General features: G+C 43.0%; 1 protein-coding gene across 7 annotated transcripts in view; it reads right to left on the bottom strand.

Moving 5' to 3' along the window:
• LOC116849590 (teneurin-m) overlaps positions 1-25,058 on the bottom strand; it is a 967,489-nt gene that overhangs the window by 14,846 nt on the left and 927,585 nt on the right. For 6 of the 7 annotated variants that reach the window (XM_032826903.1, XM_032826902.1, XM_032826905.1 and 3 more), the window contains 10 exons: positions 22,472-22,654; positions 14,286-14,370; positions 11,896-12,059; positions 11,069-11,227; positions 8,435-8,767; positions 6,419-6,708; positions 5,766-6,012; positions 4,002-4,376; positions 2,588-2,923; positions 1,148-1,355 (listed from right to left, as the gene is read on the bottom strand). In XM_032826903.1, coding sequence (XP_032682794.1) covers positions 1,148-1,355; positions 2,588-2,923; positions 4,002-4,376; positions 5,766-6,012; positions 6,419-6,708; positions 8,435-8,767; positions 11,069-11,227; positions 11,896-12,059; positions 14,286-14,370; positions 22,472-22,654 — 2,380 coding nt within the window. The remainder of the gene's footprint in view (positions 1-1,147; positions 1,356-2,587; positions 2,924-4,001; positions 4,377-5,765; positions 6,013-6,418; positions 6,709-8,434; positions 8,768-11,068; positions 11,228-11,895; positions 12,060-14,285; positions 14,371-22,471; positions 22,655-25,058) is intronic. The other variant, XM_032826908.1, reaches the window with a different exon arrangement.

Below are 25,058 nucleotides of genomic sequence, written 5' to 3'. Positions count from 1 at the left end.
GGGGGGGGGGGATGTAGGAGACAAGAGCCGAAAGGGTTTTCAAGGGCGGGGGCCAGTGCAGGGCACACGCTCGCGCACACGTACGTACAAAACATATGTAGAAAACTGTTGGGATGTGATTTCACACGGGTCACAACAACGCAGATATAATATTCAAATCTATGTATGCATCCTCGTGTCTGTATAATGTCGGTATACACGTGTACTGAGAGAGAGATGTACAGAGGTATGCGTGTATCTTGTAATGCGCGCAGGCAGCTAAAGATTACCGGGTCCCTGCGAGCGCCGGGACCCTCTCTGTGTGCACGTTTCTTCCCGCGTTAAAAATAGAGATCGATCGGCTTTACCCGACTAATCTTTCAAACGATTCGGTTCCTGGCTCGAGTCAAAGGGACCATATTCGTATTAATAACCTTTAGTCGTCCCGTCGAGCATGCAACTTTCTCGACCTTCAGGATTTACGGTCCGTACAGCCCTTCAAAAATTCCCCGTTATCTTCCTTTCCACATACGGATCCTTTGTTCAATGTGGAACAGATGATTAATGATATATCTTTAATAAGAACGTACAGTGTGTGAAAGATAGAAAGAGAAAAGGTATTGGTGGTTGCCGAGTTGTATTGAGAAACCGGGAAATTTCGTGAAATAAGCCGAGCAAGTCGAGCTATAAATAATAAAATCTAATTTCACCAGAATTTCTAAGGATTTTTGCTTCTATTGGATTTTCTTATTCAAGGCTACCAAAAAATAACGTATAATTGAGTTTGCCTTGAGAAGATTTCCAAAAAGTGACGTATAATCGTGTTTTCTTTGACAGGCAACGATCCCAAATTGTGACAAAAATCTATACGTGGAAAGAATTTTAACGAATTTGTGAAGTCCTGTACAGTGTTAATTATCAGTGTGTTCCTATTTATAATGCTGCCATTCTCTCGTGATCGCGCATGTTGAGTCAAGAGTTTCCTATTTTATTTATTTTATATTTCTTTACGTAGAGACACGCAAACTGTAGACGCAACATCGACATCGGGACGGACAATTTTCGCTAACGATTTTTGAGCAAACGCGGGGACGACGAAGACCATGACGACGACATTGGTCGCAAGGACGAGAGGGGAAAGTCTCGCGAAGACCGATGACGAACTTACCTCTCGTTGAAGGTTTCCTGACGAGCGTAGTTCTGCAGACTGCCCTCGTCGATTAGGAACTTCATTCTCTCGAAGAAGGAAGCGGTGATGGCGGGTGGCTGTTTCCGTAGCAATATATCGATTGGTTTGGGCGCCGAGACGCACAGCTGGCTTGTACGGCATATATGATTGGAGCAACATTCGGGGTCGGCGCAGTCGATGAGACCATCTGAAAGAGGCACATTAATTTTTATTACGAAATTCCACAGAAAAATACATCTAAGAGGCAATCTTCAATAACACAGGACTGCATCGTTTTGATTTTTGACAATGATTTCCTACGTAATTTTGTGTGCTGAATTTAAATCTGCCCTCAGAATTTTTCCATTATATCATATGTCAGGTTTTTGAAATAAATGAAGTTAGATGTGTCAGAAATGACGATTTTAGCTAAATTTATGCATTTATTTTAGAGATATCAAATTTCTTTTATATTTCTGTCAATGTCGTATTGTAAGTACTAGTCTTCCCCTTTAAAATCCGTGTTTCATTATCCTCGTACAATATTTTGTTTCCAAGATATACTACTTTAAAAATATTGAAATTACAAATAGATGTATATACATAATACAGACCTACAGCATCCAATACAAACAAAAAAGTGAAATAAAAAAGATAAAAAATTCAGTGTAAAGAAAGTCGCTTCCACATATAGTTCACTTAAAAATTATGATATAGGGCGCGGTCCAACAGTCGCTACAAATGCTGCGCAGTGTTTCTCCCTCTTGTTCTATTTCTCGGATTCGAATGAAGAAAGAGAAAGAAGTAAAAACGCTACAAAACATTTGTAGCGCCCGCTGGACTGTACCCGTAATATAACATATTTTAATCATGTGATAATATCATATTATCAATTTTATGTAGGTGGTGCACTCTGAAAATATTGAAAAGCAGTTAAATGATCTTCAAATAAAAGTTAGTTAAAGATCTTATAATATATATACTTTGCACAAGTATATATATTTATAATTTTAATATTTATAAAGTGTTGTATTTCTCTTGGGAACAAAATAATATTGGAACGATCAAAACTGGAAGATTAAAGGGGAAGATTAGTACTATGCGATGACATTACCAGAAATATTAAAAACAAATTGTGGTCTTTAAGATTCTTCCTGAACCACGGGAAATAGAAATGACGAAAAAAAGAAAATTTTAAAGAGACTTTATCGAATATTTTATTGTTAAAATTAAATTAAATTTTATTTTAAACGTTTGTAATAAATGATAGTAGTCATATCATACATTTCCCTCTCTTCTGTTTGGAAGTTTATGCCTTTAAACATCTACAACACCGTGGGATTATTCGCAAATGGTCTTTTATAGAAACTCGGGAAGCAATTTGTCAATAGGTCGAAAGGGAATCAATATCCAGAAAGCGTTCGCGTGGAAATGTGGTACCTTTATCGTTGTCTCGTCCATCGTTGCAGTTCTGTTCTAGGAGCACGCTGCAATCCTTGCCGTCCCAGCCGTCGTAGCACTGGCACTCCCACTGCGCGTCGTTCGACACCCTGCACTGTCCATGGCCGGAACAGGAATTCGGACAACCCTCCATCGTGCAGTGTTTTCCGTTCCATCCGGTAACGCACAGACACGTGCCATTCTTGCATTGTCCGTGCTCGTTGCAGCGAGGATCGCATTGCTTCAGATTGCACAACTCGCCGGACCAGCCTGGCGAGCAATCGCAGGCGTTGTCCACGCAGTGTCCGTGAGGGCCGCAATCGAGATCGCACAGTTCTGAAACACCGCGAAGCAGTTAGCGTGAGAATGGCTCGCCGGGGTGCTTGGAAGTAGTACGGGAATGTGTTAGTCTCGAAGCGACACTCAGAAGCCGGGAGTGCAAAGCGATGATCGTCTGACGACGAGTGAACGAAACTATGATGCAAAAGGAGGGATCTAGAAAAGTGGACTGTTAATCGGCAGTTTCGTAAGAATTATTTTCGCGAGTACCGGCCGCCACCTAGAGACCTGGAAACACAGGAGTCGTCAGTTCGTCGGATGCACGAATATACGATCGATATTTATCAAGTTGATTTAGCAGCGCGAGAACGGTGATCTTATGATAATAAGTTTTGATGAGCGCCAAATCAACGTTGCGAATAGAAATAATGTCGGACGTGGCTATAATAAATAGACATAAAGAATTTTTTACTTCAAATAATGCTCATAGATGGCTTTATATTTTGTATTTCGTATAAGTATCAAAATTATTTCATACTTGAAATATAAGAGAACTCGTTATTATACTTGAAAAATATCTAATAACATAAATATAAACTGAAAGAAATTATTTGATAAGAAATTAACAAACGAATATTTCCGATCAAAATACCGATTAATTTTTCTATCCCATCAGGAGACATTCGATGAGAAACAACGGTTCATAATTTTTTGATCAGTTTATCTGATAAAATGCCATTATGATAGGAAATATTTGATTAAATTTAATCGGATATCCTGATCGGATATAAAAATTTATTGATATTTTGATCGGAAATATCTTTGTTAATTTTTTAACGGATAATTTCTTTCAGTGTGGAAACTATGTTTTTTACTGTAGAAATGTTTCATGTTATATGAGATACAGCGATACTTTGTAACATTTTCTTTACACTTCTTTAAACCGAACATTTTTAAGTATTTACGAGTTTTCGCGCGACCTAGCCAGCACAATCTACTAAAACACGACCGAAAGATGTCCCAAAAACATCCTTTGAGAGATTTGTGCTGTCTGGGGAAACATTTGACGTATATTTAAACGTGTCGCTAAAAAGGAACGCAAGTTCCTAAAAGGGCCATTAGTTCAGCCTCTTACCTTTCGAGCAATCATCACCGGACCACATGGACTCGCAGAGGCAGGTTTGGGTCTCCAGATCGAAATTTCCATGTCCACTGCAGTCCGGCAAGCACTGCAGTGCCTCCTTGTCCATCTGACTGCAGTCGGCTCCTTTCCAGCCCTTTTTGCAGATGCACGTGCCCTCGGCACAGAAACCGTGACCCGAGCAGGTCGGATGCGGACAGTCGACCTCCTCGCAATATTTTCCTTTGTAGCCGCGTACACAGTTGCACTTGCCGTTGGTGCAGTGTCCGTGGCCATTGCAGTCGGGCACTTCGCACTCGTCATGTCGCAGGGAACACTCCTTTCCCTTCCAGCCGGGATTACATTGGCACTCGCCGTTTATGTACTCACCTAAATCGGGACGACGGTATTATTTAACAGTGGAAATTATTCACGCGCCGCTCATCAACGGGCGCTCGCTCCAAGTTGCTCCGCCGCGGAGATGGAAACTTCCAGTGATTAAAACCATCGCGCGGCGCGATGCAGCAACGGCGGAGTCGCTGCAATCCGATCGTACTCGGAAATACTCGCGTTTCAAGTTATTAGATCGCAAAGTCATGGAGACGTATCGAGTTATTGTGGTATTTTTTCCCTTGGAGTCAGTTACCCAAATCACTTTGTTTTACCCAATAAATAAATACAAACATATCCCTCCGTTCGGCGAAAGCGTCACGATAGATGGTGGAGGGAGTGGGAATGGGAGAGGGAGAATAATCGGTACCAAGCACCAGGAAATATGTATCGCGGCTGTTTGCAAAAGTGCAATACTGAAACGAGTGAAATGTAATCGGCTTTGATTTCTATTTAAAAGAAATCGATAAACGAAGCCGTAACCAGACTTGGTTTTTTTAATCGGTTAAAAAACCTACCAATCGTTATATCTTTCTATTTCAATAGGATTTTAATCAAACCCGTAACCAATAACCGATTTTTGAAGTTTATTAAAATTCCGATACGGATTTCAATTTAATGTTATTTTAACCGAATAGCTGAATCCTATTATCGCATATTCCTCGATATTCCTTCGTCAATGAGAGCGCATAATAATTTATGAATGAATGCAATCATGTAGAAAAAAAAATATATCAATTATTCAAGAGGCGTTATTTCTAATTGCATTTAAAAAGAAGAAGCCTATTATCGATAAATTCTTAATTACCCAGATAAACAGATGTACACTGTGAGAAAAAAGTACCAAAAAAAATAGAATATATAGATATTCTATTTTTAGATATTTAATATATATATATATATATATATATATATATATATATATATATATATATTTGTCTATAGACACTAATAACATATTTACTTGTACTAATATACATGTTTTTACATTGAGAATTTTTTTCAAATGAGAAAATATACATTTTCCATTATTTTTCATGAAAACAATCGTTCTACTTAAACAAAAGAGAATTTAGATTTAAAAAGATACTCAGATAGAGACTTTCATGATCATCACAACGTAAAACAATCGATGGTGGGGACTTAATAATTCTTTTAATTTCACTCACGAAGTAAATATACTATATATTGAATTAATTATTAAATTTACGACATACACTAATATAAATTTAACGATCGATTCAAGACAGTAGATTTGCTTCGTAAATGTGATTAAAGTAATTGCAAAGTTTTCATCGCCGACTACCTCACGCGTTGTGATAGTTATGAAAGTCCATTTGGATGAAGTTACTTTTTTTCCGGATTCTTTTTCCGATACGACAAACTCACCTCTCTGGCTGCAGAGAACGGGACAGACGCTCTCGCTGCAATCCTCACCACCGAAGCCGGGATTGCACTGACAGTGGCCTAGGAGACACTCGCCCTTGCCGCTACAGCCGTTGGGGCAGTTGTGCGTCATGTCCTCGGCGATCACGGCGATGAACGAAACTTCGTGCGGGTCTCCATCGTCGTTGTAAAGCGAGAGGAACCAATGGCCCGGCTCCATGTACTGTGTCACCTCTTTCTTAATCGACGGCTGTGGGAGCGATCGGAATTAATCAAACCGTCATCGCCCGATACGGTTGCGACGTACACATACACGGAAAAGGGATGCGTTGTATCAATAGAAATTGCTAACATCGTAATTGGAGAAAAGATCTTCTTGATTCAACAGCAATGCCATTGAAACTAACACATCATAAATTATTTCGGTGACTCGAGTATTAGTTTCAATGGCATTGCTGTTGAACCGAGAAGATTTACTCCAATTACGGCGGGAATTTCTGCAATAGCATCTCTTCTTCGTGTACACACATACACGTTTACGTTTGGCTAGGGGGCGAGTAAAAAAATGAGAAAAAAATATATTGTCCACACCCGACATCAGTCTAATCAGTCGACTCTAAGATGATAGAAATAAAAAATGGGGTGGTGGCACATACAATAACACTAACATGGGACGCCCTGGTGGTCCGCGCCTTGAAGCCGCTGAGAACCTCCAGCAGGTCGTACTGCGTGTGCGTGGGCAGCGCGTTCCTCCTCGCGTACACGCCGATGCTGGCACCGCGCGGGATGCTGTAGTCGAAGCGTACGTAGGCGGCCTCCGATTGGTAGAACTGCATGTTCCAGTAGCCGTACGGCGGTATCTCTTTGCTGAGTTTTTGCCCTAAGCTGACTTGGGCGAAGGTCGTGCCGTCAGGTGGGAAGGACCTTGCCGGGAAGGTTCGCGCACCTGTGAGTATGGGAGTACGAGTCGCGATCAGTAAAGCCCCGGACGATCGGAGTGTCGTGTCGGCCGATGTATCCGGGTCAGTAATTTTAGTGCGATTAACGAAGTTATCTATTTACATAAAAGGATGATTCGTATAGCACGAACGTGCCGGACAATTGGAGACACTTGTAAAAAACAAAAATAAAAAGAAAAAGGAGATGCCATATTTGAAAACTTTATCGACAAAGTACTATCTTCATTCTTTCATGACGTATTAGTTGTACGGAATTGTGGAGTGTTTTTACACAATAATAGTACGTGCAAAAATAATTTGCAGCATTGTTCAAACTCTTCTCGAGCGTAAATATTTGTCAGATACGAAAGTTCTGCAGCTTGTGCATGCCGAATGGGTTTCGCTCAGAAAAATGTCAAAGGGTATTGCTGTACACAATCCGGGATAATAGCTTTAACATTTTACGAATTTCTCGATTACTCGCAATGTGTATACACATTCATAACTGTTGATTATTTCGACGGTGCCGCTTCCTCGAAATAATCAACAATTATGAAGCACGGATATGTAAACATATCGCGTAAACATAATCGAGAAATTCATTTGCAACTAGGGTCATACAATGTCGAGGTTATTTGCCTGAATTGTGTACATTCACAACTGAATTTAAGAGCTTAATAACTGAATTTGAAGCTTCGACATGTTTTGAGTTTGTCATTCACTTTGGCATCCCCTTAATTTATGTTAACCAAGTAGCATCGAAATTGCGTTATCCGAGAGATGGAGATTCACTCTGAAAGACTAAACATTTCAAGATTTAAGCGTGGATGCCTATGTGCCGAATTTTTATGAGTGTTACATCTCTTTCGTTCTATTTTTAAACGGATTACCAGATCTTTATATCTTATATTGATTATCGTCTAACGAAACTGATAATGATTAATCGATCGTAGTTATGCAAGAATGACCCACATGAAGTGCGTTTCGAGAAAAGTGAAGATGAAAATTTGATACACGATTAAAAAAATTTTGGTAGCACTGAGATTCATCGCAATCGTTCAAGAAGTCAAGCATGATCAATTCTTTTCTCTACAAGGGTATTCATTGACAAGCTTAATTCTTAAAAGAATTGGAAAAGAACGCAACTAAAAAAAACTTTTTTGATTAATTTTAGGCGCCCATAAGGCTTTTTGTCTAATGTAGATAGACGTATGAACTATCTATTGGCAAAAAAACAAAAACTCAAAAATCATAATTTTTGAGGTTGGATTATTTTTACCAATTAACTGTGGCCAATTGTTTTTCCGGGAATTTACTTTTACGTAAAACTGGCAGTCGCAGTTGTTAACGGACGTTGATTTTAATACTGATACACGTTCCACGCATGGATCGATTAGACAGAATTTCAACTAAAAATTACGTCACACTTTCTATAACGCCGCAATTATCAATCTACACAAAATTACACTACCCACTACCACGAAGCGCATTGCAACAACACTACGATACAGGCAATTGTACTCTCTGCACGAACTCTCGCGCGTTCGAGAAGCAATCCACGAACTAAACAACAAGCAAAGAAGTCGAGCAGCATCAGCATCACAGCGAAGACGGCAGAGAAAAAGTAAGAAGAGTTTTCAAAGAAAAGAAAAGATTGATTCTGAAAGAAGATTCTAAGAGAACTGTGAGAAAGATAGAAAGAGACAGATAGAAACTACGTGAACGGGGCCTCACCTTCGAGAATCAGTATAGTGGGCTCTGGGGGGAGTGGAGTGGTCCCAGAACAAGCCCACATATCGGTGCTTACTTCCGGCTCGTAAGTTGACGTGATCTCACTGGTGGACTCATTGTTCTCCACAGATTGAACTGTCGACGATGGATAATAATCTTCCGTGCTGATGCCGGTCACATTCCTTACCGAGTCTGCCGGGATTGACGAAGATTCCTCGCGCTGCCTCTTCTGATCCTGTGTTCCCTCAGACTGTCGGGGTTCCTCCGCGGACAGAGTAGAGTTAGCGCGCTGCTGCTCGAGCTGCTCCTGCTCCACGTTGAGGCTCTCGTCGAAGGCTGAAAAGTTGTCCCACTCGTCAGAGGACGAGCCCATGCACGGGCACGAGCACTCGCACTCGCCACCGGCCCAGATCGGCGCTGGTGGCGAGGCAGGTGGCTGCGGCGGCGGCGGTAATCGCATCGTATCGAGCGGTTCTATCGACTCGCTGTTAGCGACGATCTTTCTCAGCATGCTCGCCGCTTCGGGTTCCTCCGAAGGCCGCTCGGCCACGCGCACCTGCGCTTGATTGATGTTAATCCCGGATGAACGAGCTCCGTTCACGTCGGCCTCCGTCGGCACGGACACCGACAGGACGTAGAGGGGTTTCGAGGAAGCGGGCGAGTTCTCGCTGGCGATGGTGATGTTTATGAGCACTCGGTGCGGTAACGAGGTGGATGACGATGAGGATGATGGCGATGATGGAGATGATGGAGATGATGGGTCCGAGATACCGTCGTGGTACACGGGTACCTCGACGATCTGCACCCTCTGGATCATCGGTGAGCCCGACAGATTATCTATGTTAGAAGCTGACGCGTGGCCCAATGAATCATGCACCGTTTCGCGGAGAGTGTCCGTTGCGGCTGAGTTACGGTCGGTTTCGATTGGTGGGGGATTCTCCGCGGAGTCGTCGATCTCCATGGACGCCGCGTGGAATTTCTCCTCGAACTTCCGAATGAACTCCTCGTCGCTGCCTTGCCTCATGACAACTCGCAAGTCGCCTTTGTCGCGCTCCTTTCGGGAAACCGTGTTCGTTCCCACGTCGTTATCGAAAATCGCGGGACCGGCTGATTTGTCGGCGGAGTGGCGTTCCGTTTCCGCGATCAGTTGGCTCTTTTGGCGAAGGTTGACGATCTCCACTTCGTCTTGGCCATAACTGTAGGCCGGTACGGGATAGTCTTGTTGGAGTTCCTCCGTGCTTTCGGCGGCCTTAACGACATTGGACGAGGTTTCAGATGACTCGGACGACGAATACTCCCGGGAGAGCTCTCGCGTTTCCTTCACGACATCCGACGACGACGACGTCTGGGACGGTCCCGTCGTCGTGTCTATCGCCTTCGAGCCATCGTTGCTTTTCACGAAGACGGTCGACTGGTTGTCTTCGTTGGAGCTAATTGTCTCATCAGACGCGTCGTCGCGGTCTCCCGCAAGCTCGGCTTCCTTCCCCTCGGATTTTTCGTCGTTCTCGTTCTTACTTAAGGGTACGTCGGTCGTCATATCACCGTCCACATTTTCGTTAGACGAAATCCTAACGTTTACTTCTTCGAGATACACCTCCGCCGGCGCCAACAGTTCACCGGAAGAGTCGCCACTCGCGTCCCAATCGGGATTACTCACGTTCGATCGTCGATTCTCGCTCGTTTCATCCGAATACAAGTTCTCTGTTGCAGTCGTAGAACCTGCCGTGCCATCAGCGAGACCTACATTGCTGCTGTAGTCGACAGTGTGGACGTTATTGCCGTTCGCCGCACTTCCGTCGACTATCGGCGCTACTTCGTGCTCGTGGTCGCCACTATCAGCGCGAAGTTTCGCGGGGCCCTCCCCGCCGGATGCAGACGTCGTCGTAGCCGCGATATCGCCGCTGCTTTCGGCAATGCCGGAACTTTCGGACGTGCCGGCGTTAGTGGCCCCGTCGAAATCCACGGAGTCGTCGCCACTGCCAAGTTTCGCAACGTGCTCCGTCCGACGTGGCGTCGCGACGACATCGGCAGGGCCCTCGTCGACGCTCGGCAACTCGCTACCGGTATGGTCGGAGGTGCCGTCCAGGGGGACTCCTGCGGGAAGAAGCGGCCGCGACGACGTGCCGGTCGCCTCGATGTACGCTTCGCGAATGGAGGACGACAGGACAGAGTCAGAGTCGGCAGAGGCAGAGGACGAAGAGGTGAGGTCGACAGCGACAGTGGTATGAGTCGAACGATCGTGCGAGTAGTTAGTAGTAGAGGAGACGACATTGCCGAGAAGCGACACCGCTCGCGAGGGAGTCGTCGATCCCGGCGACTCCGGCGCCGTTGTCTCTTCGGCGATCGCGGCCTCGGCACGGTCGACAGCTCCTTCCATCGGACCTCGACCGTCCACATGCACCGGTGGAACATGCACAGCCTTACCAGAATCCTCATGCAACGGGACCGATGCTCGCTGCCCGGACCCTGCGATTTCGACCGCGGTGCTGGCGATGGTCGGGGTCAAGGGCAGCTCTTCGGGGTCATGGGAGGGTGGTGCGACAGTTTGATGCGACAACACATGCTCGTTAAACGTGTCCCTACGCTTGCGGCTGTATACACCATCTAACAACATGCTATCCGACGTGCTAATACTACCTCCTGACGGCGACTGCTGCCGCGCCCTGCCGCTTGATTGCGACGACGTCGACGCGGATGACGAAGATGTCTTGTTCGACTCGCCCGATGATGGTTTGGCGTCGGCGTTTTCACCCACCAGGACTGAGCATGCCTTGGTGCTTTGGTACGACCAGTTCACTGAACAAGACACTGCGTTAATGTGGGATTAATGGAACCGAGTGTGGTGTAGTGTGCTGTCGTCGGTGCTACATCGCTGTTACATTGCGTTCTTTCGGGTGTTTATCTTATGAACATTACATGAAAACACGGGTAGAATTTTGTAGACTAAAATTACTGTAGATTTTTGTAACCGAGGAATAGATCGACATTCTGCAGTAATTGACTGTCCTCTCATGAGTATTAAAATTTTAGAAATAAAAAGTATTTAAATTTTAGAAATTGCAATGTTATTAAAAAATGTTTATTTCTAGCGAAATTTACTCTTCTTTTTTTATTTCCTTACTTCATTCCTCCATTACTCATTAGCTATGTAATGAACTTTACTATTCCTTAGCAAGAGAGAGCTTATTAACAGTTTATTTTCCGGCACTATTAGAAACATAATGATATCAAAAATAATTTTTATATGAAAAGAAACCTCTATTCTATCCGTAAAGAAGTGTCTAAGATACGTATGAGAGGATAGAGATAGTTTAATGAAATTTTCGCCCGAGTATAATACGTATTTTAAAATATTTTAATTTGTAGCTTTGTCTAAACGTTTGGTTACGTTTGGTTTAGCGTTACTCGCGACGTGGTGAAGAAAAGTGCTGGTGTTTGGAATTGCAATATATGCGAATAATTACCTGCAACGTAGGTTAATGCTGCTGTCAGGCAGAGCAAGAGCATTATTATTATTATGGAAATTAATTTCCAGCTGCACCAATCGATTCCCTTGCGGAAGTGGCAGCGAATGCTTTGTCTTCTCATCGGGATCATCGACGGGGCGTGCCCGTAAGGTAGAGGTACTCTGAAAATCGAGGAAGATCGATTTGTAGCGGCTGCATTCGAATCCGTGCCGATGTTGGTGAATGGTGATGGCGGTCGAACGGCAAATTTACCCGACACGCGTGTCAACGGCTCGTCGCTCTTTCCCCAACGAGAATGCAACGAGGTTAATCCTTATCCCGTCGATTTTGCGCGGAAAAGTTGGACACCCGTCGATGTAAACCGCGCGACCGGGTCTTCGTTACAACGCTATTGCATAATTTCTCGATGCGCCTTTGTAATTAGAGAAACACCCTCGCGGAATTCGACACCTCGATACAATTTTCAAGCACGTTCGGCCGAACTCGCGCGTTTCGGTGTAGATTATGGAGTTTCAGCCTTCTCCTCTTTCTCTCTCTCTCTCTCTCTTTCCTTCCCTACCTCCATCCAACTCCTTCCTCCTCTCTCTTACTCGACGGCGGTCGAGAAACTCGTAATGTATTCTCGCTCGTTACATACCCCCGGTGGAAAAGCAGCAGCCCTCGAGTGTGTTTGTACTGAACGCTGCTGCCGCCGCTTCCAAGTAACTCACAAATGTCTAACCAAAATATTTAAACGCAACCGTTGGATTCTGAAGCGCGAGCGGGAAAGCCGTTTGCTTTCGTTGCACCGCGTGATAATGAAAAAAACGAGAACCAGGCGACGTCTGCCGCGAGTCCCCCCCCCTCTCTCTCTCTCTTGCTCTCTCTCGCTCTCTCTCTCTCTCTCTCTCTCTCTCTCTTTCTCTCTGTCTCTTTCTCTCCTCTCCTCTTCCTTTCTCCGGCTGTTGATTCTACGCGGATTGGACGCGTTTCTCTTTTTCTCTCTTTTTTTTCTATCGCGCAAACCAGATAGAAGCGGACGATTTGGAGTTCTCCAAGTGAAACTTCCGGTCTCTGAATTCTCTATTTTACAGCCCGACGTCGAAATGTTCAACCGAATGTTTGACTCATTCGTTACAAAGTTCCAATATTGGAATATCCTACTTGTTTTCTTTTTTTTCAGACGTTAGCTCTTCGGTGTTAGCACATTTACATTTTCACCGCTATACCATGTTGTTTTGCTTTTCAATAAAGATATATTGAACGTTAATTTTATATGAGTTGGAAAATATGGCATCATTTTATATTTTTTACGTGTTATCTTTAGATAGCACGTGAGTATCTTCAGATCGATAGTGAACAGATTAGATGAGAGAAAATCTAGACTTTTCTCAGCGCTAGAACGTTGAGGAGAAATGTCGAGTGACAATTAATATAGCAATTAGCTTTTCGTGTCGTTTCGACTCAGTTTCAGTGGTTGCTGATCTCTAGATGGTTATCTAGATGGAGAAACAAGAAAACCTTCAAAAAATTCTTGTTTTTGAAAAATAAAACTTTAAATAACATAAATATATGAGTTCTATTTATATATCTTTTTTGTTATCTGCACAACTTTTTCATATCTTTGTATAAATTATCTTAAAAAATTGTCTAAATAAATTGTCTAAAAAACAATCTAGATGAATCGCATAACTATCTCATTTTTCACCTAGATTCTTTAAGAGAAACCATCTCCATTTCATCCAATAAGGATTTATAGATTTTCATTTCATCTCCATCTAGGTGATTTTAAAACCATCTAAGCGCAACATTGCCAGTTTCTTAAGATAACTCATTCAACTTTCAAACGCACCAAATGTCACTTGATTGTTACTTGGTAGGGCAGCGCAGTGTGAGAGCTCGCGAATTCGTTCGTACATGATCGAACTCCGTTGTATTTTCGTGCGAAAAAAAGTTCGTTTACCGGCCCGTAAATACACCACACGTCTCGCGACCGTTTTGCAAATTTCAACAGCGCACTCGAGGGTCTATGGCGAATGCCTCGGAAGGGTCTGAAGGACCGGCCGTTTTCCACGGCGAGCGTCACGCGCAGGCGAGCCTTTCTTAAAGGATGACAATCCACAGGCAAACATTGACTCTCATTGTACGAGTCGACTGAATGGATGATTCATGAGGATCTTGAGTGTCCTGTCGCGGCCCGAAGAATGAAGCGAAGTAACGACAGAAGTCGGTCACGGTTCGTTCACTTCGATCATCGACGTCGGTTTTCGAAACATGAGTCCCTGCAGTCCGCTCCCGTCGATTCAATTCGGCCGACTGATCGCGCTCGACTGATCGGTAGAATGAAAGAAGGAAAAGCGTGTTCTCGCGGTAAACACGCGTGGCGTGGCGTACAGAGCGGCTCTTACCTGTCCATGTTGTTCTGCAGTTCCACCTTTATTGGACTGTTCCCCGTGGACTGATTCTTGTTGTTGTATTCATTCTTCGGTATCTCTGCAAGCAGCAAGAAGAAGCGGCACGATGAAGATAGTTTGTTATATATCGCGTCTGACAGATCGGCGAAATTTCTCGTGGGAAACGGTGCCCCGTCAAGTTTTTCCGCCGCCAAGATGTAAATGCAATTCAACGCGGTGTAGTTTACATTTTACGTAATGCATACGAAATCGCATTATGCAGTATGTATCGTAAAAATGCGGAAATAGGTGTAACGGAGTGGCTTTCTCGACGCGTTTGGATCCTCGCGCAAGGACTTTTATACTGCAATTTGTTTCTCAAGTTTCACGTTTAATATATCGATAACAATGCCTTTAAGGAATCGCGTTTCTTATGGCACAAGACTATCTTGAATTAAATTTCAAAACGACTTTCTTCTTATCCAGCTCTTGAAATTCAATTTACTGAGATCCTTCAAATTGTATGCTTTTTTTTTACTAAGACGCGTTTAAACATTCAGTGAATGTTTGAGTCGACACCACGCTCATAAAAAATACAAGTTCTGAATCTGAACTATTGTGGCTGTTTTCATTTGTATCATTATTGTCAGAATAGTCTGATATATTTTTATTGCAATAAAATTCTATATTATTAAGGCGATGCTGAATACATAATATAAAGTTTCGTAGTTTTCTCTTTTTTTTTAAATAGATGCATTAAATTAAAAATACTTTCACAGGGTGAAAGTACAAACGTTAATGGATGGCTAATGTTAAGAGATGTTAGAGTCGATAACGAACTCTAAAAATGTTGATAACGTAGAGATATAAAGCAGTAAAGCATATTTATATGAGATTTATATATACAAAAAATACGAAAAGAATAGCATGTTACATTTTTAGAGTTTATCTCCCACTTTAGAATTCCCTTGAAGCGATGTTGGACATCGACAGAGCGCAGTTTCATAATTTTTTTTTTCTTCTAATTGGATGCATCAAATTGGAAATACTTTCACAGTGTGAAGGTACAGACGTTAATGAATGGATGATGCCAAACAATTGCATTAAATCAACAAAAAATTTTTTCACCATCGGCCGGTAAATCACATAAATAAATATGTTTTAAATTTATTCACGACATAAACATTATAATGCGTGAACATTATAAAATTAAATTAAAATTACTGATACTATGCCCTGAAAAAAATCGGTCGAAGTATTGTACAGTAAATTGCTTCAACCACTGAATAAAATTTGATATTCAGTATCATGACATTTTAGAAAATGGTGCCAGTTTTAAAATTTCGAGATTTCAATTTTTTTTCGGGACAATACATGTGCCCACATCCCAAATCACGAAGAAACCTTCGTTTTAACGGGAGCGCCAAGGATCGCGTGTTCTATCGAGCTAACTGATTTTCCAAAGCAGATAATATCGTTAGTATTCCTAATAGACAACACGCGCTCAACTTTTGACGGGATCTCTACCAATCTGACGGTATTAGAAATATCCGACGTCAATCCGACGGGTTAATAACAACTTTCATCTTCTTACATTTATCCACACGCAATATTTCCGATTACACGGAACGTATAATTATGAGCGAAGGCCGGTGGGCACGAGGCGTGGCCAGCCGTTAAATAAATTACAATAGTGTCGATTCTTCATTTTCAGCGCGGGAGTTTTCCCGGTGAACGGCCAGACGTTCTTTGTAATGCCAGACGCGAGCTACGACGTCGTCTTTCCATTCTCGCGGGCTTCACGCCGCGTGTGCGTGAAGCAGAAAGAAAAAGCGAGACGACGGCGGTGGCCGAGGCTTCTGTTGAATCGATAAGTACATGATTCATCGCGGTTTCGGCTTGAATTTCAAGCAACGAGACGGAGAGTCTCTCGCGAGGGGAGGGTGCGCGCCGTTGTCGTGTTTTTGAAACGTTCCTAGGAGATCCAGCAGGATCACGCGGGGGTGTGTGTCTTGAAGAGGGGAGTGAAATATAACAGGTGAAGAAACGTCCGTCTAAAAGTGAGGCTAATTCCATAGCGCACTTGAAACTAAAATTCCTCCTCTATCGTCGCACTCTCCTGTCTCAAGGTATACGACCTCGAAACTCGAGGAGCGGGATATCCTGTGTAAGTGGTGTATCCCGTGTACTCGCTGCTGGACGCTCGCGATGTAGGTAGGTACCGGTGATAGGTGGTTCGAGGGGTCACACTCGCGACAATATGTACGAGTGGTATTAACGTGTTAATCCTCAACCGGGAGGACCTCAAGTACAAGTTTCAGAGGATGGGATGGGAGGGGGTTTCGGGAAGCGCAGGACTGGGATCGCACGAATTCTATTATGTTCCTCGCGACACAGCACCGAAATATATTCGGGCTAGTTTTAGTTGCCCGTAAAACGGCACTTTCTGCGAAACGTGCTCTTTAAACGTGCTCTCTCTTTCTCTCTTTTACTGCTTTTTTACAAATTTATTTCCCCCCCTGTAAAGATTAGTGGGACACGCGCGCGGGAAATATCGTGAAAAGTCGCCGGACTGAATATTTAATTATGCTGACATAATGACTGATAAAATAGAAATAAGCACGCGCAAACATATTTACATTTGAAACAAGCCTCGAATTAATTTTAAAAGTTTAACTCGCGACTATATCTGCGCGCACCGCGAGATACGGTCTCGCGCGGTGGCACGACGCGCATTTAAAACGCAGTGCTACACAGCGCGTTTTGAATATTAACGAGCCACTTTACACGTTTATGTTTAAAACGCGCGCGTAGGAGAGAGAAAGAGAGAGAGAGAGGGGAGGGAGAGAGGAAGAGAGGGAGAGGGAGAGAAAAAGAGAGATCAGCGTTCGAGTTCGAACTATAGCTTTGTTGTTCCTGACACTTAGCCCCTTTCGAACACGTTCACGAAACCCTTTTCTTCGGTCAACACGAAGAGCAACGGCGGCGAGGGAGGAGGGGCGCACGGCTCGTTACTTCAACGCCCTTTGTCTTCTTACGGGGAACCCGTTCCGCACCTTCGCGCATACCTGGTGAGCGGTAAAATGCGGGCGTGGGAAGACGAGGGCCCGGCCGGAGCTGACCCCACCGCCGCTAATTGCAGGTGTGTTGCCGCCCCGGCCCCGAAATCCGGTGATTATGCCATTTAGGCAGATATCCATGATTACGGTGATTTCTGGGGCAGGGTGCTCTCTCCACGCACCCCGAAGGGTGGTGCATCGCTTTTATTTTCCTCCGGCTTGCTTAGGCGCACGAGACGCGACCCTTGTCGCCCGGCCTCGGATTAGAGGGGAATATCCGCTAATCGGCGGTTTGCCGGCGAGAATTCGTTCTAATTGGCGACCAGCCCGGTGATTTACTCGCGAGGAGCGTCCCCGTGGTCGTCGAGTATCGCGCCGTGATCGTGATCGAAGTCGAGCGTGTTGCTTCGCGTCGAAACCGCGCCTTGGATCGCTCGAGTAACGAGATTTCCGAAATTACTTTTTTTTTCTACGTGGCGTCCTGTGCAACATCTATTGTTACGGAGAATCGAATATAAATATTTGGTGAAAGTTTTGACGAAGTAATTGAAAGATTGCAACGTTTGCATTTTTTTTCTCCCGCAGCGTTCGTGAAAAATTTCCGTAGCGCGTGAAATTTTTAACTGAAAGAGGAGCCGACCTATTTGGACCTCTATTGGGCTGTAATAAAAAAATAAAAAAGAAAAATCTATTAATTTCTAACGTCGTTTTACTCAGAACGAATTTAATTCCGCTTTGGACGTTATCATACACACTCACAGAAAAATATATATTGCATTCAAGTAAATAATTCTTTTGAGTGCGTAATAATGAACTTTTCTAAAATTTGCGATGAGTATATTTTAAGTAAATCTTTGTAGTGAATAGAAGGAGGTCTTTCGTGTCCAGGTGCTTTTAACTTTGTATTTCTTCTTACTCCGAAATTTCTAAGGCTTTACATGTAAAAATATGACAGTTAACAGATTGCGGATCTATGTTTCTTTCTGGATTTCTTGTGCTTCTTACTTCCTTCTCTTCCTGTGGTATGTGTAAAAATTATATTATTTAGTCTTATTTTCTCACACTAAGATACATTATTTTCATGTGCTAAAATAATTTGATTTTTTTCAAAATATTTTAGCTATAACTATAAGATAACTATTATTTGAAAGAAGGAAAATAAGTTGAGTAATAGTCCTTTCTTGGAAGCAGCAGAATATTTTTCTGTGTACAGGTAGATTTGAATTCCTTAACAATATCATTTCGATATCGTTTTTGTTAGCGTTCCCAAGAATATCTTAATTCTTTTTGAAAGGCGCCAGAAAAAGAAGAAAGGTCATGAACATGAAGAGAAAAGCAAAGAAACTTGGTCGCTTCTTTTGTGTATGTAAAAATCCTTTGCTTTTTAATAGGTTTCGTTTATCCCAGATTAGATATTGATCATGAGACTCTTGTAACGGCAAGAAAACTAAGTAGATACACGAGCAGGCCTGGAAAAGAGCTCCAACATGACTTTAGTGGACGAGCCAGGCGGTCGTGTCGGAAAGGAAGATCCCGGAATTCCATAAGCGGAGTTAAGCATTATGCAGGCGGCCATAAGCGTCAGACTGTGTCATAACTGGTGAGTCAATAAGTCGAAAGATCGTAAATCATAGGCGATGCGGTCGCACGCTTTCGAGAGGACCTTTGAGGCTCCATTCCACGGTTTGCTTTGGAAAAACGGAGTGTGTACATACACACACACACACACACGTACACGTATGTGCCAGATACGTGTCTCGCGGAAAGTCAGTCCCATGGCGTCGTGGAGCGTGGAATTTGAAAAATCTTTACGACGAGCCAAACAAGAAAGAAGCTTGTCACCGGGCGTTCGGTACTTGTGCCGGACACTTTCTCAGTCGCCGAGCGAACCGTGGAACACTTTAGACGTGGAAAAGGTTAGATTTCACTGTTGTTTTCTCTGTGTAGTCGATATCACGCGCCGCTGAAGTATCTCGGAAAATGTCGCCGCAAGGCGCCCTTTTCTTTACTCGAGTACGCTCGGCGGTGTGCTAAAGGACAACCGAAACTATCCCGGGGTGGTCCTTCACTCCCGCGAATTCGAGCGTTGCCATTGACCCCGACATGGAGGTGGCCGACTTGTTTTTATGTGTCTTGCTTCGGCCGGACTTCACTTTCATAAAACCGAGCGTCTCTGTTAGTCAAATAAATAATCGTATAAATTTAAAGTGCATAAAAGATTGTGTTGTGTCACCGATTAATATTAATATAATGTAGCTCAATGACTGGACAAACCCGAAACGCCCGTCATCTCCCTGCACTGAGAAAAAATGCTTGATGTTTGTAACTATTATCATACAGAAGAGAAAATAATCACTATAAAAATTATGGCGAAGGAAATAATTTTTTTTATTAAATTCTACCGTAATGTTTGTGATTATAATCACATCACTATATATTATTATTTTCATTTCACCACAAGAAATATTGGTTGGGACCAAAAATAACTATAATTTTTATTCAACCATTTTTTTCTCTCAGTGTATTGACTCTTCAATTATTTCTCCAGATACCGGAGTGCTCTGAAAATTCTCTTTTGCCCCAGTAAAAAAGTTACCGCTGCCGGGGCGCGGTGTTATTTTATGTTACGATACTTTTAAATTAAATTTTTAATTAATCCGCCTATGCGCGCGCGTAAGTTTGGAGAACTCGAGAAAAGCCGGGTTAGCGAGCCGAGCGGCGGCTTCTCTGCAGACCGATCCGGCGACTAAATTTTGAGAATCGTTCGGCTTGTTAGTCAAGTTTAGTCTCGAGGCTGCCCGAACAAGTCCGGACTTTTATTTTCAACTTTCATTTCACGAGGGGCAGCCGCGTATTCTCACGCGAAACACGCGAGCATCGCCCAAGAGCGCTATCACGTAAACCGTGCTTTGCCGAGATAAAGCTAGAGGGATACATCCCTCGCGCAAGCGAAGGCGCACGAAAAGTTGGCGGAAGGTAACGTCAAAGTAGCAATGCCTGATCACCAACAACATTTATACCTAACTCTGAACATTCGTCTTGTTTTGTTATTTGGCACAGATATTTAAACTTTCGATATTGGAATACATATACACGGAAGAAAAGATTGGTATTCACTTAAAACTAATATGTTAAAATAAAAATCATTGTTTTATAGATAGCAACAATATATAATTTTGTTAGAAAGATTTTAAAGTCTTGAATTTCAGCAGTTATAATTTTATTTGATATCATTTCAATAGCTTCATATACAATATCTTCAATAGCTTCAAGTACAATATGATTATTTTGGTGATAATGAATCTTCTTTCGACATTTAAAAACATCACATTCTCAATCCAATATTTTGGGCTTGTCTTGTGATTTTTCTTTGTCAAATCATACAAAATATTTGCAAGTAATTACGTTTATCTTGTTTTAACGCTAAGTTATCTGGGTTTAACGCTATGTAATTTTATTTGAAGTAGTCTCATTTGACATTAACATGTCAAAAGTAGAGATATCTTCCAAACAAGAATGTTCTTTTTTTCTATGTATATTGAATATATATAAATATTTCATGTTAAAAATTAAATTTTCGTGTTTAACCTAGCAATAATAAAGCTCGATATTAACTAACAAAAAGACATTAACTACAAAACAGAGGCGGAAGGGAGGTAGCGACCTCTTGAGGATCAAGACGAAAATTCAACTGAAAGCTACTGAGGACTTGGAGCCATACTTATCAGTGTTTTCAATGTTATGTAACAAGACGTACCGCACAGAGTATAACTCACACTTCACCTTGTAATTTTCGGGTTAAAGACCAAAACAATAAAATTGTACAGAGTTAGGTGTCTGCTCTCTTAAAATGAATCAGTGAATAGTTATTGATATCAGTTATAAGTATAGTACTGAGCACTTTCAGTGCAACACTTATAACTGCAAATCAGTGTATATTCACTGTTTTCAGTAATGTTTCACTGATTCAATTTAAGAGAGTGTGTTACTAGTATCCAGACACTTGATACTTTTATCTTACTACGTTACTAAGAATGTTGCGAAGAATTTCGAGGGATATTTGAAGAGCATCGATGTTGAAACACGTTGATATCGCGAGAGAACTTGAAAATTATCGACACTCTCCGTTTGGTTCAACCTTGCACCCACCCCCTTGGTTTCTACTGATTACGAAGTATACCCTCGTCAAAGATGTCATCTGCCGTCCCTGACTAAACCTTCTTTCGATGAGTCGGTGCAAACATCGGCCGCATTATCGCGCAGAACACACCCCGACGGGATACTTTCGCGATATCTACTCGCGTTGCTACGAGAAACGAAGACGTGTTTTTCCTCCCGGAAGGCAAACACCAACGCGACACAGAAATAATCGTTTAAGTCGACCTCTCCGTCGGGATAGATACTTCGGCGATCGCCCGGCATTACTAAAGCGTCAGAGAGTATTTCGCGTTTGCGTTCGCACGCAGATAGCAAATCGATCCTTCGGATAGATACGGCGGAACGAGGATAGCTACGAAAATAGCCTCTTTCATTTTCGTGACGCGAATAGCTGACCAGAGATAAGAAAAAGGCAGTTTTCTCAGGTCAATATTCCGTCTACTTAATTAAAGTAATGGCGAGCGCGGAGAGTTACCGACAGAAGATGAAAGGGAAAATATACCGGGTGGTGCCGGCAAATCATCGCCCGCGGAGAGATTCTTTTGACCAATCCGTGCTTGATAATTTTCTTGATAAAATTATGAAAACCTTAATACGAAGCTTTTTTTCAGCTACGAGCAATTAAATATAACGAGAGTTTAGGAAAATTAAATTTCGAGGGTGTTGAAACGTGATTCGACCTCGTTTCTCTCTCTCCTCCCCTCCCTTCCTTTCTTTCTCTCTCTCTCTTTCGTTTATGCTTCTTCGCTTTACAAAGCGGGCGAAATTATCAAAATATTTGGGCGGGAAATTTGCAGAATTACGAAGGAAAACTACGTTACGCGGATTTTCGTTCCGTAAAAAGCGATTCTAAATTGGCCAAAATATTTGTAGGCAAAGAGGAAAAGGGAAGACCGTTTCCCACGTATACGCGCTGCTGCCGCTCCCGCTTTTCCCCTCTTCTCAGTAAATCAGTCTTAACGATCCCTGTTTGCGCGGACTCACTTGGTATGTTGTAGAAGTTACCGGATGGGGTGCGCACGAGACAGGATGGCTCGAGATCGGGATCGCGCTCGTGATCGCTCGCTGCGTGACTTCCTGGCAGTCTTCCGTTGAGCCGGCTCATTGCGGGGTTACGGGGTGGCACATCAGGCGGGCCCCGCGGTGCCGAACTGTCCAACAAACACCCTGCAACAATAATGGGAAAAGTGTGTTTAGTTTAATCGCACCTTCGATCGCTCGATTCTGCCAGACTGTGTTTCGCATTTATGTATTTCGAGGTCTCTGGTGAAAAGGGTTGACGAGCGTTCCTCGGAATGCTTCAGAGGTTACAGGGCCCTGACAGAAGCAACAATTAGGTAGAATTTAGCGAGTTGTAAGAAGTTGCACATTAATAGGAGTATGAATTTTTATGAATGTTATTAATAGAAGTATTAATTTTTTGTTTTTATTAAGAACATTTAACAATATCTTGGTGCAAAAAGTACAAGAAAAGAAATTTGTTATGAAACTTTAAACACGTTATTCTCAAAATAGTATGACCAGGTTACTTGCTCACTAATTGGGACATTCACTTTAAACGTTTATCGAAAATACGGATCCCTTTAAAGGTGGCCCACTTAAAGGCAGAGTCGGCTGTAGCCGTTGGTAAGAAAAGCGCCGGTGCGACACGTCGGCGCGATGATTCTCCTAGATCCAGAACGGCTGGAGGCTTATAATGCTCGCACCAGTAATCCAGGACAGGTGGCCCCGGCCTGGGTTTTCATCTGGCGAAGGGTTGAGCCGATCTCACGATTAGGCACGGTTCACACGCGACGGCCATCATCGCGACCATCGGGGGTGGATGGATGTTGGATGTCGGATGGGAACCACCGCGCGAGTGATCTGGCAATTTTTTTTTGTCGAAGCAAAGCCGACCGAAATTCGCTTTTGAGCGTTAGCGCAGACGCGAGGCAGTGACGTGGATTTGCAAATGAGTCGCGGATTGGAAAGATCGTCGCGGGAGATATTAAAAATGAAGAGCAGTCCCGATACTCGCTACGTTACCGGTCGTTATGCTACTTATTACCGCGTAGTTCTCGCAAAAACGCTTCTGGCGGATCGTCGACAGACTCGAACTGGAATATCCAATGAACTTCACGCGGTGAGACGAACGCTCTTCCTTTCTTCGCTGTTTACACCGTTTATCGCGCCGATATAATCGAAATTGAGCAAGTACGACCTTTTGAGAATTTCTCGCAAACCTTGGCAACAGCTTAGCTATTGTAGTCCCGCCACATGGCGCATATGTTTGGCGCACCCTAATGGTGCTCCCACACTGGATTATTTCAACCCTCGCTTATTTACATTCCCTAAGTGTTAATGAAAATCTATGAAAAATAATAATATATTTTTAAATTTGCAGGTAGAATTATATATAGAAATTACTGCAAATATTCACTTAAGTATTTCTTTGAATTGTAGATATGAAAGGAAAGGCGATGGAAACGTGAGTTTACATAAAAATTTGTAATTTTTCTGAAAATAATTTAAGAAATTAACAATATAGAATTTTCTTTTTCAATACTTGAACCTTTAAGGAAAAGAGTTTTATATGTTTCAATTTGTCAAAAAAGTATAATTATTTAAGTAGAATTATTTGTCAAAAAGTATAATCATTTACGATGAGACATCATTTTTTTTAAAATCATATTTTTTTACATTTTGATACTTTACTTTGGCACAATGGGGTAAAAGATGATTCCACAGAGACTTTGTTATATGACAGGCGATTGAAATGGTTTAATAGTGTCTAAACCTCATATTCCCAATAACTTGTATAAGTACAACCTTTTTAGCTTAATACAGCTTTCTTTAGCGCGTTAACCGAAAGTTTTCATTCCACTAGTTTGTTACCCGTAGGTAATTCGAAGTAAAAAATGGAGTGGGCTCTAAATGAGCCCAGTGTGCCAGATGAGGGTTAATCGCCCGTTTGTTTAGATAGCCGGTGAGTAATGGACCGTTAACTATGTCAGCAGATCGCCACTACTACTCGAGCACCCGGGCCTCCGGCATTATATCGGCCAGGTTGAGAAGCTCAAAAGGACCCGGTATGGGAGTCGGTGAGAAATTCGAGCCGCTTCTTCTACATGGAGTGTTGGCCAATGAAGCGGACTCCTTCGTATTCTTTTATTGCTGGCGGTCGTAACGAACGTCGCCTGATATCCTATTGGACGCTAAAGGGCGCAACAGGAGGCGGCGGCGCGAGCGGAAGAGAACAGGGTGGAGGTAGGCAAGGGCATGGCAAGAGTGGAAGATGAAAAAAGAGAGCGACAGGAGATAAAAAAAAAGTTTTATCCCGTGTGCGACGACAAAAGACTTTCTCAATCTCGTCTAATCGCGTGCTCCTCTCCCCTTCGTCCTTTCACCCCCGTTCGCCGTGGCCTACCAACTTCGATTCGTGCTTCGCTTACGCGAAATCTCCTCCCCCCGTACGCCTCCCTGCGTCTCTCAGCTTGGTCCTCAACCAAGAGCACTCGACCCTTTTACGACCGAACTTTCCCAGTTTCGACATTTCGCCTCCGTTTCCCCTCCCCTCCCCCCCCCCCCAAAA

Source organism: Odontomachus brunneus, unplaced genomic scaffold (genome assembly GCF_010583005.1).
Source record: "Odontomachus brunneus isolate Ranch 3 - 2012 unplaced genomic scaffold, Obru_v1 Obru_scaffold_119, whole genome shotgun sequence".
NCBI classification, from domain to species: domain Eukaryota; kingdom Metazoa; phylum Arthropoda; class Insecta; order Hymenoptera; family Formicidae; genus Odontomachus; species Odontomachus brunneus.
The sequence above is the reverse complement of the archived record's forward strand: the minus strand, read 5'-3'. Positions and strand labels throughout refer to the sequence as shown.